Source organism: Falco cherrug, chromosome 8, assembly GCF_023634085.1.
Source record: "Falco cherrug isolate bFalChe1 chromosome 8, bFalChe1.pri, whole genome shotgun sequence".
Lineage (NCBI taxonomy): Eukaryota > Metazoa > Chordata > Aves > Falconiformes > Falconidae > Falco > Falco cherrug.
The window spans coordinates 49,143,138-49,161,867 of record NC_073704.1 but is presented as its reverse complement, the minus strand read 5'-3'; the positions used below and the strand labels follow the sequence as shown (position 1 = coordinate 49,161,867).

Here is an 18,730-nt window from a genome sequence, read left to right as displayed (position 1 = left end):
TTCGGGAAAATGTCGCCAGGCTTACACTACTGGCCTAAATATTGCTGTTGAGAAGTTTCTGGATGTTGTTCAGAAAAAGGTGTGGCTCCGTCTTCTCTTCGGTGTGATTCTTAGTGTGTCAAGTTGTATAAGCTTTGGAGAAGATTTGTGTAAGTCTCTAGATAGGGCTCAACTCTTTCCCACTCTGCAGAGCAGCATTTAGCATTCTGCACTAAAATGGTCCGTGGTGATGATGACTGTAATAATGAATTTCATTGCTTAGAAATATGTGCGTATGCTTTTCTTTTTAGTTCTTCTTTCAGCAGTGCCTTCTTCAGACAAAAGGCATATATCTAAGCTGAAGAAGATAAATACATCCTTAGTCGCCCTGAAATATGTTTTATATCTATTTAATTATTGGAAAACTAAATTAAAACGCTGATTGGAAAAGATGTGAAACGTGTGGATTGTTTTTCAGTTGGAAAGAAAACTCTTTAACTTCTCTGTGACTCATTTTTATGATATATAAAAATGGAAATAGTATGCCTACATTTATATATATATACGTATGTAAAAGTATCACAGGACACATAAAGCGTTCTTACTAAAACGCTGTGTTTTGCCATTGACTAGCCATTATTTTGTGCAGCCAGTGCACCTCATGCGGTGTGATAATAGATGTATTTCAGCAAATACAATTAGCACATACTATTTTATAGGACAGTGGGGTTTAACCTTTTTGTCGGTGACCCTCACTTCACAAAATCGGTTATATGACTGTAATGCCTCAGGTTAGACTCCTGGTGAAGGGTCCTGATTCTTTGCCTTTGCTTGCATGGGTATGCACACTACGTTTTCACAACCAACCAACCCATCCAGCACAAAGACCCGATCTGCCGTTTCTTTGGCTCCAGCACTGCTGGGAACAAGCTGACATTGCTGTTCCAAGCGGGATGATTCTGTCTAGCTGCCCTTGGACATCCGCACAGAGCATCTCAGCACCTCTGGTTTTGGGAGCGTGACGGAGCAGCAATCGTGCTGTGTGTACACAGCAACAACTCCGGTTGGCAGAGTTAATTTGGTGGCTGCTGCTGCTGCCTCCCGTGCGATGAACTCGTGCCCCGCGGGCTGGGAGCCGCAGACAAAAGCACCGTAGTGGCTCCTACTGCAGTAGTATCTGATTGCCTTGTAAGTGGTAGGGTAATTTACCTTCAGCACTCCCGCCAAGGATATGGATAAAGACACTTATAGATAACAAGTGATTTGTCCACAATAGCTCAAGGGTTGGCTCAGTCAGAGTGGGATATAGGAACTATGACAAAGTCCTAGACTTTATCCATGAAACCGCCTTTCGCCTTTTCTGTGATTATCTGGATATTGTGGGTAAGCAATGGGGTATTTTGTGTGTGGTTGCTTTGTTGTTTCTTTTTTTGCCACAGCAACATTTAATTTTCTACTCTAATATTGTGCTGAGGAGATGGCTGCAGTGCACTGGCAGAGACTGATAAGTGACTTACAATTTTATACCACACAGTTACTGAATTTTCAGTTTGAAATGTACAGTCCGGGATGACAGCCAGTCATTCGACCTATTCTTGCCTCAAACACTTTAAAAACATGTGGACAAAAGAAGGAACACCTGGCAAATGTTTTGGGTTTACGACAACAAGAGAGTGACTTAATTATATCCACAGTTATGAGTGAGATAACTTGCTTCTTTACAGCATATGTTGAAAACGTTTTCAGAACATTTAGATTCCATTTAACTATGGCCTTGCACAAAATAATGTAGAGAATTAAAGCAGACGAACAGAAGAACTGGAGCAGACATAGGGTAAAGCAGAGCCCTGGTCCCACCCCGGCAAACTCAAATGAAGGCTGAAATCCGGGGGGGTGGGGGTGGGGGGGCTGCCCATGGAGATGGCAGCTCCTGGTGATGCTGCATTATATTCCTTATATTCCTGGGTATTTCAGTGCTTTCTTTGCTCCCTGACTCTGAGTAATGTGATCTGCCTTTGAAGATGAATTTAGCTTGGAAGGTGGCCCTTTGGTTCTGTGCAAAACCTGTTACTCATTGTGATAGCAGATGATGTAATTTCCTTGAGAAACCAGTGTGGTAGAGTTATTTGAATAAACAACTGGGAATGCTGAAGACTGGTTAACACTGATTTTCTGTGGGTTTACTTAATTATTTTTTTCTTTTAGCACATCAGCTTTGTTATCTTTATGTGTTCACTGTTTGTATTGTTTAGAAGTTTAAGGAAATAGCTGCATCATTGTTCATTTCAGAAAAAGAATATATGTTTGTTGGGTTTTTTTCCAATTCTTTTGTGGAAAGGATTGATGAGGAGGTGTTTGTTGCATTTAATCATGGCACAGAGGATAATTCAGCACAACTAAGATACAATCTACGTTACTTTTTTGAGGTAGTATTGACAAAGAACTGGGATGCAGGGAAGCGATTGCTTTGCTTAGATTAGACATGCTGCTGATTCTGCTTTGAATTTTATCTCTGAGGTGGGAGATTAACTTGTTTTCCTCAGATCATTGTGTTGCTGGGATTTAGTGCATGTTAAGTGAGTGTACCAAAGCCTTGGAAGAACTTTGAGAAATAATTTGACCACGTTAAAGCAGATTTGCAGTTTCGCTTTGTGTTTCAGGCAACATTTGAACTGCAAAAGTAGCTGAGAAGTGATGGTAGGACGTGTGTGCTCAGCAGCATGCGGCCATCACTGTTGCCTGGAACACTGTGGCCTCAGGTGGCTTTCCCTGATCCCTGAGGTTGCCAGGCTTGGGACAGGATAATGTTCTGTTACGATGCAGCGGCACAGGCTCCTGAAGGATCGGCAGCGGCCACCCATCACACAGCGCTGCCCATGGCACCCCTGCTTGTACCCCGCGGTGTGCACAGCGGGGCACCAGCCACAGGGCTCTGCTTGGGGCTGCACATCCTTTACACTCTTGTGTATGCAAAAGAAAAAAGTGTGTAGTGACAGAATTTTGCTCAGGGTTGGTTTTTGACGGGGTGGTTTGTTTTGTTTTTATGGAGTCAAGTGCTACATTGCATCTTGTTTTAGCTGAATTCTGCCTCTGTACTAGCCTAATTTGTTCGATTGTTTCACTGGATAAAAGAATGAACAGAGTAAAGCTTCTTTTTTTCTCTTTTTTTAACATTTTACTTCAGATTAAACCCAAATAAGTCAATTGGATAGCTTGTGATTACGTCAAAGACATGTAGATCAGACTTTGTATTCTCAGTTTACTTAATTAGAACACAGTTTATCCTCATGCAGCTTCTAATTTGAAATGAACATTGCTGATACTCTTGACTGCAGTAAGATCTCATGGAGAATCACATGTGATGATCAGGTCATCAGGCCCTGATTTTTCAGAAGTGCTCAGCATAATCAATGTGTACTGAAATTCATTACAATTAGATATGTTTGTCTATTTTTGAATTTAAGTCAATTTTAAAAGTAAAAAAAAAAAAAAAAAAAAAAAGCCAAAATATGGAGGGTACCGTTATTTCAGGTTTCCAGTTCTCTGATCTTCATTGTGCTTTTAAGAGACTTTTCCTTAAATCCTAAATGTTTGAGATTGTATAGTGTATTCTGGTGAAACTCGTTATTCATGGAATTATTCAGAAGAGGCATAATTTCCTCAGTATTTTTCCCAAACCAATAGTGGCAACCGCTGTGTCAAAAATCAAATCTCTTTCCTGATTCAAAAAGCCAGATGTACTCCATCAAAACACTTACTGTATTTAAGCTTCTAAACAGTGAAGCAATTTGCCAGAGGCTGCAGAGCATGTCATGTCGTAAGAGACGTCGTGCCAGTCCTGCAGGCTGCTGATCCTTCATTACGGGACAAGTGATTTACTTTTCTGAACTTCAGAGCTCAGCAGATTTGCAGGTACTGCTGTTGAAGTTTTAATTTAGGCAAAGATGCTCACAAAGAGGCACTCAGATGTTCAGATGTGAATCCAATTTTATATCCCTGGCAAGTTCAATAGTGTTCAGCTTCTGCTTTTGATTCATTTAAACAGATTTATGAAGAAGCAGCATATTAAGCTTTTTTTATGTCTCTCATATATACACACGAGTGTGTGTGCATGCTCCCTTGTTAGTACTTTTTATATATATAAGCTTTTATATGTTTTAATATAAACTGTATAATATCTATATAATGTTGATATTGGTATTTGTTTTATCATTCTTTATTAAATGCTACATTCATCTTATGCCAGATTTCTGAGGTTTTGCAGCTGAAGTATATGTTCAGTTACTTCTGCACAGCTTATTTTGTGCAGTACATTTTATTTGCTGTGTGGGAGCCGAGTCTCGAGGCAGATTAAATTAATTTGTGGGAACTTGAATTCAGTTCTTGCTTCCTTAACCTTACAGAAATTCTGTTCATTCTTATTGATGTGCAGTTGGCTCCCTTCTACGAACAGCCTCTGTGGTTTTGTGGCTGCAAGATTCGGAGTCTTTATTTAGCTGGCCCTACCGTGTCTCTTGATGCAAAACCTTTTTGTTTATGTGGGTATGACTTTTCCTTATTTTTCCTGCAAAAGGAAAAGCTACATCCAAAGTCATTTGAGAAAATATGAACCATGTGAATCTTTTGAAGTAATTTTTAACACAAGGGCACACATTTGTACTTGATAACTCATAAATATCCACTTATTGAAATCCAAACACGCTTTGTTTAAAGCCAGTACACAGACAGGAGAGTAATTCCACTTAAGCTTCTACACGTGTGGATATTGTCCAAACACATTTTCTTCCCGCTGTGTCTTACTGCACATGCTGTTGGGGAATGGCACAGGACCTAGCGTGGAACGGGCATCTGATGTCCTAGGAAGTCCGAGAGGGGCTGTTAGATGTAAAATTTTCTGCACTAAAGTCTCTTTCAGGCTTAGGTGGGACATGGCCGAGGCAAGGATAGCGAGGAGAGCAGCACGTACGGCCCAGAAATTTAGATGTGTTCATGAAAGGTGGCTTTGTGTTTGAAACAGTTGACACTATCACAGGGTGAGCCTTCAGGCAACAGACATTCTAAAAAGATAAAAGAAACTTCTGTGCAGATTTAAAGCCACACATGAAGGATGCAGAATTTATTATAATTCATTTCTTAAAGTTTCTTGTCATAGGACAACTTCTACTTCCCTTGCACAAGGCCCAGGAAACCTGGCTGTCTCATCTTCATTGGCCTGTGCTTCCCCAGGCCCACAGAAACACGTAAGAAAATTAATGAACATTGATAAGAAAAATAACATAATGAAAATTCTCTGCACAAAAGCCCGTCCCCCTCCTGTTCCTGGGCTGTAGTGGTGTGAGGGGCACGTGTTTCCAGTACTTCTCCCTGGGGTAGAGTGCCGGGAGAGGAGCCAGTCCCAGGGATGTTGCATAGAATCATGGAATCATTTAGGTTGGGAAAGACCTTTAAGATCATCAAGTTCAACCATAAGCACAGCACTGCCCAGCCCCCATTGGAGCCTGTCCCTACGCCCCACGTGTGTGCAGGTCAGCAGAGGTTGTTGATTTTTGGTGGGGGTTTTTTTATTATTATTTTGTCCTTAATTAACCTATCGTTAATTAATTGGTTCAGCAGGTTTTCTATACTACTTTGTTTCATATGAAAATAGATCAGTCTAGCTGCAAATGGTTTTCCCCATGATGTTTTCTTTTATTTGATTCATTAACTACAGAATGTGCTTCAGTTTCTAAAAACAAACATACATCATTATAATTATAATTTTGCTAATATTACTTTTTCTGATTATTGTTCACTAGAAAACTACTGTTCAATATAATGACTAAAGTATGCCGTTCATAACACACAGTATTTGTTTTCTTTAATCTCTTTAGCTATTTTTGTTAGAAGTAAATTATTGCAACATGTGGAGTTGCAGTCAAAATTATTTACCATTCTGCATTTATGTTTAGAAAAGTGACTATGCTAGAATGACATCTGCTTATTCTGGTTTTTTCCTCATGTGGTTTTTTTTTTAATCCACTTGCCTTATTGATTAGAAAAAAAATATTTTCATTATCAATGCAAACATGTCAGTACTCAAAGAATGAGAAAAGTTTATATCCTTTATCTCTAAAAGACATAATCATTTTTCAATGAAAGAGGCTGAAAGAGTAGCATAATTTTCAGATCTTGGTGTGAGTTTGTGGCATTGCTAAATAGAAAATTACAAGTAAAATCCTGATCACATGGAAGAACATGAAAGATATCATTTCATTGTTGCTGCTTTTTCATATTTGGAGTTTAATCTTCTTTCACAAATACTGTTCGTTAAAGCCTGATTGGTGAAACACAGTGAGTGAAAGCACACTGAGAGCTCTGATTAAGTTTTATAGAACCCTTAAAGACTGTATTCTTAAAAGCTGGTTTTAATCCATTAAGGTTCATCTCTTTAAAGTCCCTGATGGAAGCAGGGATGAGCATGTTCCTCTGGGGGGATGTACGGAACGGTCAAGCTGGACTGCTGTCCTAGCTCTCCCACAAATGAGCCTTTATCCAGGAAGAATCTACTTTATAAATAAATATTGTTAAATCTAAATATAGTCTTCATGAACATCCCAACTGTGAGACCTTAAATGCTGTTTTATATCTCTGATCTCTAATAATCACTGATGCGATTTAACCATGGTTTAATGCCCACAGGTGCTAAAGGCGTGCAGGTTCAGTCTCCCGCTTGCAGGGACAGGGTTTTTTTCCAGGCAGTTGTCCCTTGAAAATGCCAACAAGAACAGTATCACCAGCACACATTTGTGATTTATTTTTCTTTTCTGCTTTTAGGCCCTTCAAATCATCACAGCCAGTCAACGCTGAGGCCACCTCTCCCTCCTCCTCACAACCATTCACTGTCCCATCATCATTCCTCTGCCAACTCCCTCAACAGGAACTCGCTCACAAATCGCCGGAACCAGATCCACGCGCCCGCCCCGGCGCCCAATGACCTGGCCACCACCCCTGAGTCCGTGCAGCTCCAGGACAGCTGGGTGCTCAACAGCAACGTCCCACTCGAGACCAGGTGGGTCACGTGGACCAAACCCCCCCAGCGTTGCCACTGCACCGTGGCAGAGAAAACCATTTGGCTGGTTAGGGGATGGGGTTTCTTTCACTTTGTGTCTATGATGCAGCGCTGGGGGTTAGTGACAATTGAATACCCACTAGGCCTGGATTCGCTTTACTTCGGGAGGTAGGCAGGTGAGCATCACTCTTTTCACATGTCCTATTTTAAAGCCTTTTATTCATTTGAACCATCCTTGCGTACACAACTCGTGGTATTAGTACAGCGTATTTTATGGCCAGAGTCAGGGACAGCTTACTTATAATTCATATTGACTGTGTTGCTGAAAAATTATATATTTTGCCTTTCCTGAAGTCACAAATAGAGGCTCATTTGAAATTCTGCTTTTTGTGAGACCCTGAGAAACAATCCCAGATTCAAGGCTGATAGTACTCGAATTTTAATTTATATTTCATCCAGCATGCAAGCTCATTTTAATCTTTTCTGTACGTGTTAACAGCTCGATGCCCGGGGGGCAAACAGTTGCATATAAATGAAAAGGTGCAACACTTAGGCCTGCCAGATAAATAAATAAAAAAATGCCTGACATGCTGCCTTTCTAAATATTCTAGTTTGTTGTCATTTGGGGTATGGAATGTCAAACATATTTAACTTGCGCTTTAAATAGCAGAGCTGGCAGAGCTTATCTCCCAGCATTTAAAATTAGCCATTGTGCTGCTGAAAAAAGTTCTTGGAAAGTAGGGTGCTCTCGCCTGCCCGGAGAGCTGTAAACATGGTGCACAGGCAGAGGAGCTGGGTTGATTGTAATGCTGGCTCGTGCCGTGCTTTTGGCTGCTCGGTTGTCCCAGCTTCTGAGGTGTTGCCTTCGGTTTGCAACCTTCTGGAAATATCATGCCTCTCTGCTGGATTACACCTAGAGTAGCTAGGTGTGTTGTAGTCATACCACCGTTCAGTCTCAGCCCAGCCCCTCCCCAGAATCTGGTTAAAGATTGCCTTCTGGTTTGGAGCTCTGCAAGGAGTTGGCATGGCTGGACTGGAGTTTACAACAGCTAGGGGGACTGTTACTCAGTGGGTACTCGCTGGCTGTAGCACTATGGAGAGCAAAGGAGACCAGACAGAGCAGGGAGCTCTGTGTGTGTGCCGTGTGTGCTGCTGTGCCATCCGGCAGCGCTCACGAGGGACCTCAGCTGCACTGCCCTGCTTTGCTGAAATGGTGGGTGACATGGGTGCCGTGAAGAAGGGGGGTGGGGCTGAAAAACAAATGCAAGTTGTCCAAAACCTGAGATGTAAAAAAAAAAAAAAAAAAAAAAAAAAAAGGAAAGGGATTCTCGCTTAGTGAAGGTTTGGAGCTAACTTTGGCCAAAACAAAATATCCAAGAGTGAAGCTCAGCTCTTTAACTGCTGCTTATGTGAGAGCATGTGCTACTATTTTACCTCCATTTTGGTATTCTGAATTTGGTATTTATTGCTAAGAACTGCAAGATAAAAAATGTTGGCCTTATTCAGCCTGGGCCAGTCGTTGCTGTGTGATTTACTGCCCAGGATTATAACATAGTTTTCATTCTAGTGTAGAGTGACCTCCTACTGTTCCTTGTCTGTCTGGTTTCATATCAGTTTGTTCTTGGGTACAGCAGTACCTGAAATGTGTTATTTCGGATGGGTTAAGATCGTCCCAATCTACTAAACACTTTATATGGAGGGAATTCCCTGGGATATTCACAAAAGAATTGTAATACTGGCATCCCTGAAAACCAGACATGGGCATTTGCCTGCCTGTTTTTCTTTTACTGTCTGATTTTTGTGCCTATTCCCTGTCAGTGGAGATGATCCATACCATTACTAACTTTGGTTCTTTTATTTTTTTTATCATAAAACCTCTGGGAAGATATATATGTATTCGTGTTGATGACAAAAGGTTACTTTATGAATACTGTTATTCTTGGGGGTTGCGAGGCACCTGGCAGTTAATTGGAGCTTTTCCATAAATAGGTTTGTCATAGGCAAGCATTAAGATATTAGAAAACATCCTGACAGGATTGCTGTGTTCTGAGACTATTCCAGAGTTGCTTCAGGATCGATTTTTCTTCTTTTCTGAAATTACACACCTGACAGGACTTGATGACAGGTTTCATCACAAGAATATTAACTGAGAAGATGATTTTTTCTTTCTGGTTTGCAGTGAGTTTTGCTGAGATTGATGCCTGCAGAATCATTAGAGACTTTCAGAATTAGTCTGTAATTCTTTCACTTTTAAAATGGTATTTCATCTACGTGGATACCGGTAGGAAAAAAACAAACCCAACCAAAAAAAACCAACCAACCCAAACCAAACCAAACCCACAACTAAAACCCCCCCAAAACCACAACAAGTTTTTGGTAACTCTCTGGTTCGGCCTTTACCTCATAGCTTTAGCTTGTTGTAAAACACTGTTCCCTCTTATACTGCCTATTCACAGTGCCTCTTTCACACTCTAATGTTTTTTCTTGTCAGTATATTAATCTCGGAAGCAGAGTGCTCAGGAGACAATAACAGCACCTGCTTTATCAGGAAAGTATCACAACTTTTCCCTTTTCAGTTGCCTTCAGTAGATTCTGCTCTCAAGTGGAAATAATGTGCAAGTGGTCACATTACTGATTATGAAACAAAAAAGGGTACCTGAGCTTTCTGAAGGGAATGCGTTCTGTCAGCACTATGGAACGCAGATCACAATTTAGATTCCAGGTGCCTCTTTGTCTAACAGTACCGAGCACTGAAATCATTGAATAATACAACGTGTGTCTGCGTGTTGTTATGTTTTATCTGGTGGGAATGTTATTCCCATCCCTTCTTTCTTTTGCTGTCTCAGGCAGTTTGGGTTAAATTCAGACTGTTCAGAGACAGCCTGTTTTCCACATACATTCTTTCTCCACCTCTTCTTTCAACTTTGATGAGGAGGGTGATTCACATGTGTTTTATGTTCTTTCTGATATGAAGTAAGCTTTTACTTCTTACACATGTTTTTTATGTACCCTCTTCAGGCAACTGTACCCCAAGCCTCCATGTACCCTTTGTGGTTCTGTGCTTTTAACATAGTTGTGCTTAGCTCTATTGCAGTAGCTTGTTGCTTTTAGCGGAGTTACAAGATTGCAAAATGCTTATACAGAGTTGTTAATTATGCTTCTTTAGAAACCTAGAAGCATAGAATGGTTTGGATTGGAAGGGAACTTTAAAGATCATCATCTAGTTCCAAACCCCTGCCATGGGCAGGGACACCTTTCGCTAGACCAGATTGCTCCAAGCCCCATCCAACCTGGCCATGAACGTTTCCAATGCTGTGTGCTTGATTTTAGTGTGCTTGTTTCTGGCTCAAGGCAAACAAATATGGACTTTATCTGCCCTAGTCTGCTGCTTCTTTATGGCTGCAACAGGCCTCCAGGCTGGGTACGTAATTGTTCTGTTTTCTATGAAATAAGGGTCCATAATGGAAGGGTTGAAATATCTTTAACTAAGGATGCAGTAACACATTGCTGTAGCATTTTTATGGTGCTATTTTTATGGTTCATTTCTGCTGTACTTAGCTGCTTTACCTTTAGGCTCGGAGCTGCTGTTTAATGCTCTTTAACTTTTATTGTCCTCTTGCAGTCTGTTTCAAACCATCTCCTCCTCCTCCTTTCCAAAGCACTGGTTTCTGTGTTTCCCAGTTAAGAGGTGTTCCTTTATTGCTTCTTTAATCATTGCTTTCGAAGAAGATGAACGATGAAAATACTACCTTTGAACATCCCAGTGTGGGTCTCATTACTTCCAGACAGCTAGAGAGGCAGCGCTCTGCTTTAAAGCTTGAAATGCTTTGAGGGCACAGGGAGAAAAGTATGGCTGTGCCAAGAAGGTTTGCATCGCTCTGCGCTGCAAGAAAGAGTCCTCTCTGGTAGGGGAACCTCACATGGGGCCATCTGCAGGCGCCCATCAGAGACGGAATGACTCATAAGTGAGGATAACAGAAGAGCTTTCATGGATGGATGTTAGACTGAGGTTGCCTAATGCACCAACACCTGTTCTGGTACTTCATATTGATAGTAATTTAGTTGGTACCATTCTAATGAATAATACTTAATCCAGGAGGAAAAAAAAAGACAAAATTAAATAGAAATGAGTCTTATTCTTTAGTCTCATAATTAATCTCATACTTTGAAATATTTTCAGTCCAAATCTTTTAGTTGCAAAGGTAATTTGTATGTTTGTCTATACTTACTTTGAGCTTGCTCACAAAGATCCATTGCAAGGCTTCAAGGAAGACTGTGACATACTAATGCTTCTCCTGTTCTTCTGGGGATTACAGGATGGGTTTCTTCAGATTTTGTGGACTGTATTAGAAGAGCAGTGGTCCAAGTCTGGGGTCATTTAAGCAAAGTTCAGTTTAATGATTGAGCAGTCAGAAAATTAGCCTTATAGGAACCCCCAGGATGCTCTTCAACATATTTGCCTGCTCCTGGGGTTCCAGCTATATTTCTTACTTCCCAGTCCAATTCCAGCAGTGCATAAACTCAAAGTCATGGGGCATCATAGCAGGGAAACATCTGTGCTCAGCATTTTTGTAGCTGCAGCCTTTCAGGCAGTGAAGGAATGAATGCAGTACACAGCCACTATGCACAGCTACGGCCTTGTGGCAAAAAAGCCAAGAATAGCGTACATGAAGAGCGGGATTTAGTGCTGAGGGGTTTTGTGGGTTGGTTTGTTTGGGGTTTTTTTAGAAAGAAATTCAATATCTGAAATTCTGTTAATACTGCATTCAGCTGGTGTGCCGTGTTAGGGTGTCAAGCTTAGCTGCAGAACTTCTGAACTGAATATGTAAACTTGAAGTTTCTGAATGTGTAGAAGTTCCAAGTTACAGCCACAATTGTCTGTCTGTTTTCAATGATATCTCAATACTTTGGTATCTTGATACACGATGCAAAATGTTCTGGAACAGAGGAGTGAAACGAAATTTATTTATTTATTGTTAATGCAAATTTCTAGGATGAATTTGGCATATAACAACCAACTAATTGCAATAATGAAATAACTCCTTACTCTAATTTTGTTTTGTCTTACCGCTTAAACTATATGGCCACAGTCACATGTGCTACAGCAGTTTAGCCATCTGAGTTTGAGGGCTGGAGCAAGAACCTACCCCTCCTTTCTCTTGTTCGTGCATGTGAAGGTTGCAGGAAGGTTGTGTGGACTTTCAAAAAAAATGGCATCTGCATAGATAGATTCTGGAGCTATCTGAAAATCAAAACCATTTTAAAGAGTCAAGTAGAGCACAGTCAAAAGCATCCCCAAGGACTGTGTGCTTGGAGGAATTCCAAAAACGTAGAAAGGTCATTTTTAGCAGGCTTCTATGGTATTGTTTTCATAACAAATGTAGACTCTTGATAGCAGAAAAAAAAGGGTGAAGGAAAACGCTATAAAAGCAGGATAGATAATGATGGTTCAGAAAATCAGTCTAGATATACTCCCACTCACATACACATAAGCAAGTTTTCACAGATTGCAGATAACTGTGTTTTCATGATCTTGTTGGTTTGCATTTTTAAGTTTTGGGTTCTGCAGAGTGAACAGGCAGCGTCAGTGACTGTACAGGAAGAGGCAGGTATGTTTAGGGCATTACTTTTTAGTTTTTTTTAAAAATTAATCTCAAATGATGTGATTTAGTTTTCAATGTTTTAAATTTACAGGTAGACTGATAACAAAAGTAATTTAGAGATTTGAGTTCAGTATTCTATTATTCTATTCAATTATTCATTGTCTATTATCTATAGACTTGCAATAGCACTGTTTTTTGGTTGTTCAGTGAGTAGTTGAATCAAGAGATAGTGAAGAGCTTACATGTATGCCCTTTAAAATAGAAGTGTTTTGAAATTATGGTCATTAGTTGATGTAGAAAGCTAAAAATGAACGAACCTATTGAAATGCAAAATACTGTTGTCATCATCACCACTACCGGAATAACAAATGTAGTCATTATTGGATTTCATTACTTCGACTACGTTATGCAACGTACTACTCAAAACTTTACAGCAGAAAAGACACAAGTTTTCCCACCTAAGAAGGGAAATCTAGAGTTTGAGCTGATTCAGAGCTGTCTAAATATTCCTATAGCTGCATTATTGATCCTGCTCCTATTTAATGTACATACATACGCTAAGTAACGGATTTTTTGTGTTTGTGTCTGTACCTATTCCTGTTACTCTTCACCAGGCATTAACTAGCATTTTCGTTGCTGCATTCCTGGAGCATATACAGTAGTGCAGGAAAGAAATGCATGAATTTAAAGGGCAAAGTGATTATTTGCCAGGTAACTCGCTCAAAAACTAGCTAGGATTTAAGCTGACAGGCTGAGTGAGTGTGCTCACCACCTGCTCCAGGGCACTCAGAATCTTTTTCCCTGTCAGGAAGGTAAGGGGTGGCCCCTGGAGCTCCCTGGGGTCACTGAGCTGCCGTGTCTCACCAGCTCCATCAGCACCAGCCATCTGACCCACTACATCCTTGCTGGTCCTCCCAGGTTTTCCCCGCTCAGATTCTATGCCTTTCCGTGTTGTGTTTCCCTCTCAAATCCAATCCCCACCGCAGCAATCCTTTCGCTCTCCCTATTTTACACCTCAGCTTCCCACAGACTGTCTGACAGCTGTTGGGACTGGGACGTGCCAGAGCCCAGCCAGGAGTGCAGCAACAAGACCCCGGGGGAGCGTGCGACTGGGCTCACCATGGGGATGGAGAACAGAGAAGGTTATAAAAGTTTATCCAGTAATATCTCTATCAACATCTTCCAGGTGAAAAGCGGGTTGGCCTGCATAAAGGTATCCAGTACCTTTCTACAACGTTGGTGTGGTACAATACGGCTGGTTTGCCTTTTTTCACCCACTCTATTTTCAATTGCAGCTTTGTGAACATTGCCTATTTGGTTTTGTTTAATAATATGACAGATCAGGGTGCCCAAAGGCTGGCACCTGCCTTTTTGTACAACATCCTACCTTCCTGTCAGGCAGCTTTCAATTACCGTGCTTTTGTGCATTCGACCGTGTCTTTGTGGAGAGCGTGGCGATGGCAGTGACAAGCTAGTCTGGTACTTAAGGCAACATCCGTGACACTGTGCTTTACACTCTGCATTTTTTAGAAGACTTTGCCTGGGTAGGTGAAGAATGCAGCTTTTAAGGAACAGTGACCCTTTCAAGAGCTGGGCAGCTGGTATTAGTGCTGCGCTGGAAACTGGTGACTGCCACAAGGTTCGAAGTCACAGCACAGTGGATAGAAGTGTCCCACTGCTATTGATGTGTTTATTCTGAATTATTGTTTCCATGCCTAATAGTGTCCTGGGTTCCTGCCCCATGCATGGTGATATGCACAAATGGATTATCTGCAGCAGGCTGAAATCCACTGCGATAGTGTGCTGTCGTGACAGCTGTCCTCTGCTTGCCATGGGCATTTGGGTGGCAGGGTGCGCATGGGCACACTTGTGTGGAATGGCCAGTTCAGTTATGGAAGTGTGCTTTTAAATAGCCTTCCACTGAAAAATCTATCTTACTGAGTTTAGTCTGTAGACTTGACATGATCGAGACCATTTCTTGTAACTATAAAATTTAAACACATACAGATAACATTTCAAACCTTTGTCGCTGACTTTAGTACATTTGGGAAAGTCCCTTTGTTCTAGACACTAAAAAGGGTAGAAACTTTTGCGCAGTTTTACCAGCTCAGAGAGCTTTCAGCTGTGTAAACCTGGCTGAAATCCTGTGTTTCTCTGCAAGAACCTGAGAGCAAGGGCATGCAATTAAATCTAATTTAGGGAAAAGGCTGAGGCGCCCTTAGACAGGTAACCAAAGCTTGCACCAGTCTAACACTCAATTTAGCATAAAAGGCATGAGAACAGCGTGAAGTTTTCTTCATTCTTGGAGGGGGGCAGGTGGGGTGGTGTATAAAAGTTGAAAAACTGCCATAAAACTTCACTCTCTGAATTTAGAAGCCACTTCGAGGCTTCTGCTGTCATAAAATGACTCATGCCTATTTTTTTGGAGGACTTAAAAGACTACAGATTATTTTTCTTTGCCCAGTGCAAGCCAGCATGTTACATTCTTATTTTATTGGGGTTTTTCTGATAAGAATAAGTATCCAATGAAATTATACACTGATGTGATTTTACCACAACTTGAAGGTATTTTTTTATGTCCTAGAACCACTACACTGAGCTGTTACTAGTCTTTTAGTATGTATCTTTTCTATTTAATAATTACTAATAAAAACCTATGAAAAAAACTGAGGAAAGACAATTTAAGCATTACAGCTCTCTGTATTTCTTTTCTTCATACAGAATGAACAAGATAATATGAGAGAAAGAAGAAATTCATGTTAGAAAGCATCTCATTCTTCTTTTCTATTACAGGTTTTCATTGCAAAACTCAGTTATTATTATTTTTTCTCAACCGATTCTTGCAGTGTGCTGCCATGACAATCAGGCTAGAAAGGAGGAGCAGAAAAAAAGATTGTTCTCTCAAAGAATATGGAAGTTAATACAGTCTCTGTCAGACCACTATTCCCTGAACACAAGAGGTCCTTTTGACCTGGGGGGAAATAAATGCTATAGAGAGAGCCCTGAATTAATGAGGAAAGCAAAATACAGCTTTTTCCATTTACCATTAGCCCACAGACCTGTGTACAAATGTCCTCTCACAAGCTCAACTTCCACAGATGTCACCTTTCTTCTGGCATCAGTGATGAGGTCCCCGTCTGTGACCCAGCACATCAGCAGCACACGCTGCTTAAAACAAAGGGGGACACGTCTGACAGCCCGTTGCAGAAAGCTGCGGAGTGCTGGAGGAGAGCACTGAGCGAGCTACAGGGTTAACTCATTTGCTGTAAGCAGCTTGCAAGCTCCTTCCATAGCTTTCATGGACACTTAAATTACTGAGTCGTCATATACTGACAATCATTTTTTGTAATTTTCCAGCGTACAGATGTCTTCATAAGGCACAGAAATTAGGGAGACTGGGCTGAGACTTGGCAAATTTACTCCCATGTTTTCAAAATATAAATTGGGTTCCGATCTAAGTCAAATTATGCTAATTGTGAGGTAGAAAATATGTTTTTCTTAATAGTGTTTTATAGGTGAACAGGTAAGACACGAGAATATACAGGTGTTTTTAATTCTAATATGGAATGCATTTGAAATTAAGTGAATGGGTACAAATAAGATAATTTCTTTTCATAAGAAGTCATTGTACAATACCTCCCAGTCTTACTGCTGCGAGACTGTAATTAATGTTGATAAATGATCATGTTCTCTTTGTGCAGGTTGGGCCCACAGACAATTGGTTGTAACAGAGCATGTCAAATCCCACGTAAAAATATAGCTATAGATCATTGGGTTTAGGAATAGAGTTGAGACAAGTCAATTTATTTCCATTAGAGCTGAATCTAGACTTAAATTTCTGGGGGTCCAAGTATTTTGTTACATCCTCAGTCTTCCTGGTGCGCTTTACTATAACTTAAGGTATTTCTGCTAATCCAGTCTCCAACTTTCAAATGCAATTTTCCAAAATGGCTTGGTGGATATTTAACATATCTTTAGTTAAATATATTTTTAAAACTTTTGCAGGCAGGATTTCTGTACTTTAAGATACTGTGCTATCTTCCAATAGTTGCAATTTGTCAGAAACGCTCATATGGAGACAATAAATTTCCAGCTTTCAAAATACATGGGCAGGACTCGCAGGTGTGACAAAATTCAGTTTATTTATATGTTATTTTCTTCTTTTTTGCTTTGGGAATGACACCATTCCATGTATCCATTTCAATCAGCCTTTTTGTGTTCTATCAAGTTCTGATCAGTTTTAATAATGCAACAGAGGTGATGTTTGCATGGATAAGTATCTTGTTTTCTTTCTATACTGTATGGACCTCAAAGTGGATCACAGTGAAACTTCTTTTCTCCTACTTTTTTTTCTTCTCACATGAAGCAGCATATGATTGACATGTTCTATTAAAACGTATCTAGATATTCATTAATTCAATTTTAACAGGAGCAGAGTTTCAGTATATATTGGAGTTTACTTTAACAATGCTTTATATTAAAATTTCTGTTGGTACTGTAGCTGCCTTCTCAGCTAAAGAGGACATCAAATTCCTGGGTTTAAAAACCTTGACATTTCAGATAAAGATGGTGCCAAGGACCGCAATTTCCAGTTTGATTCTGTAAGATCTGCTTTTGAGCAGGAAAAAGGAAAGAACTGTAAGAACTGTTTGTTGTGGACTTAGGTCCGAACCTGCAAGGGCTCCTCACGCCACAGGGATTTGGGAGAAGGGGCTGCTGGGCTGAGGCAGACGCAGAGTTAGCCTGAACGGGAGAGCCGAGCCTTCCGACTGCCTTGGTCTCCCCAGATCTCCCTCCCTCCCACATGCTCCGTGTCGCTTCAGTCCCTAGTTCCTCTCATGGAAGTGGTATTGCGTTCCCAACACCAGAGAGCAAGCAGAAAGTTTCTGCTTCTGCTAATGAGTGTTAATCAAGCTTTACCCAGTCAAAAGGAATAGACGTGCCAGTAGACCTAGCCTAACACAACCAGCCTGGTAACATCATTTTCCCAACAGTTACTTTAACTAAACTGTTGTAAAGTAAACAAACATTTAAAGTAAAGTGTTGGTGAAATCAGACTTTCATTATTTCTTGCTTTCTTGTAACTGGAAGGTGTGTTTTTTTAGGCTGGGCAGTTTGGAGGGGGAAACCCTTTCCGCATTTGCCTTTGCTGTGTTTTCTCATAGATCATGTACAACATGCAGAAAACAAGCAATTCTAATGTCTTAACGAGCCTCACTCATAAGGAAAAAAGAAGGGCAGAATGTTTCTGTTCAGTCACTGGTTGAAATATTACCTTTTTATTCTACTTCTTTCTTTGCTTTACAAATACTGCATTATAAAAACAAAACAAAACCACATAATTAATCTGCATGAGATAGCTGGGCTTTGAAAGTCTCTTCTGACTGTGTACGTATGTCTGAAGTTTTTTTCTGCAGTGTCCAAAGCACAAAGAAAAAGTTGTGAGAGGCAATACTACCACTATCTTAGGAGACTGAAATATTTTCTGAAACAAACTACATCCTGATCCCTGTTGTAAGGGATGTACAAAGTCATGTGGGGTTTAAAACCAAAAAAGAAAAATAAAGGCAGTGTCAAACAAATTCTTTTTTTTCATGTTCATTCATAGTTTATTAATGACTGCATTAAAAACCCAAACAAACATAATTTCAGAGTCTCTATTCAAATGTGAATGTTTAATCATAGAACTGGGGGACCTAGCCAGCCTTCCTTTTGCTGTCTTCTACCTTTATGCAAATTGTAAGCAATTTATTGTGCTCTGGGTTTTACTCCACAACAAATGCTTTAATACTCTTTAAAATCACTTCAATTATGCCATATAATAAGTATACAGTAAACTCTGTGCTTGGAAGTATGCATATGCATGATGAAAATGTACTTAGGAAACACATTTCAGTTTCAAACTTCCAAATCATTGTTGTAATAAACAGTGACTGAAATTGATTCTAAAGTTCTAACAGGTGGTTAGAGTGTCGTACTGGATTCTGATCTGAATCAAAATGTAAAACATTTTTACATCTGAAGTACAACTTGGCTTATTTTAGGATATTGCTTTGAGTTTGGAGATCACTGAGTATTTTCATTCTCATTGATTTCGAGA

General features: G+C 40.3%; 1 protein-coding gene across 5 annotated transcripts in view; it reads left to right on the top strand.

Moving 5' to 3' along the window:
* TENM2 (teneurin transmembrane protein 2) overlaps positions 1 to 18,730 on the top strand; it is a 698,234-nt gene that overhangs the window by 505,165 nt on the left and 174,339 nt on the right. For all 5 annotated transcript variants that reach the window (XM_055717811.1, XM_055717810.1, XM_055717809.1 and 2 more), the window contains exon 7: positions 6,793 to 7,027. In XM_055717811.1, coding sequence (XP_055573786.1) covers positions 6,793 to 7,027 — 235 coding nt within the window. The remainder of the gene's footprint in view (positions 1 to 6,792; positions 7,028 to 18,730) is intronic.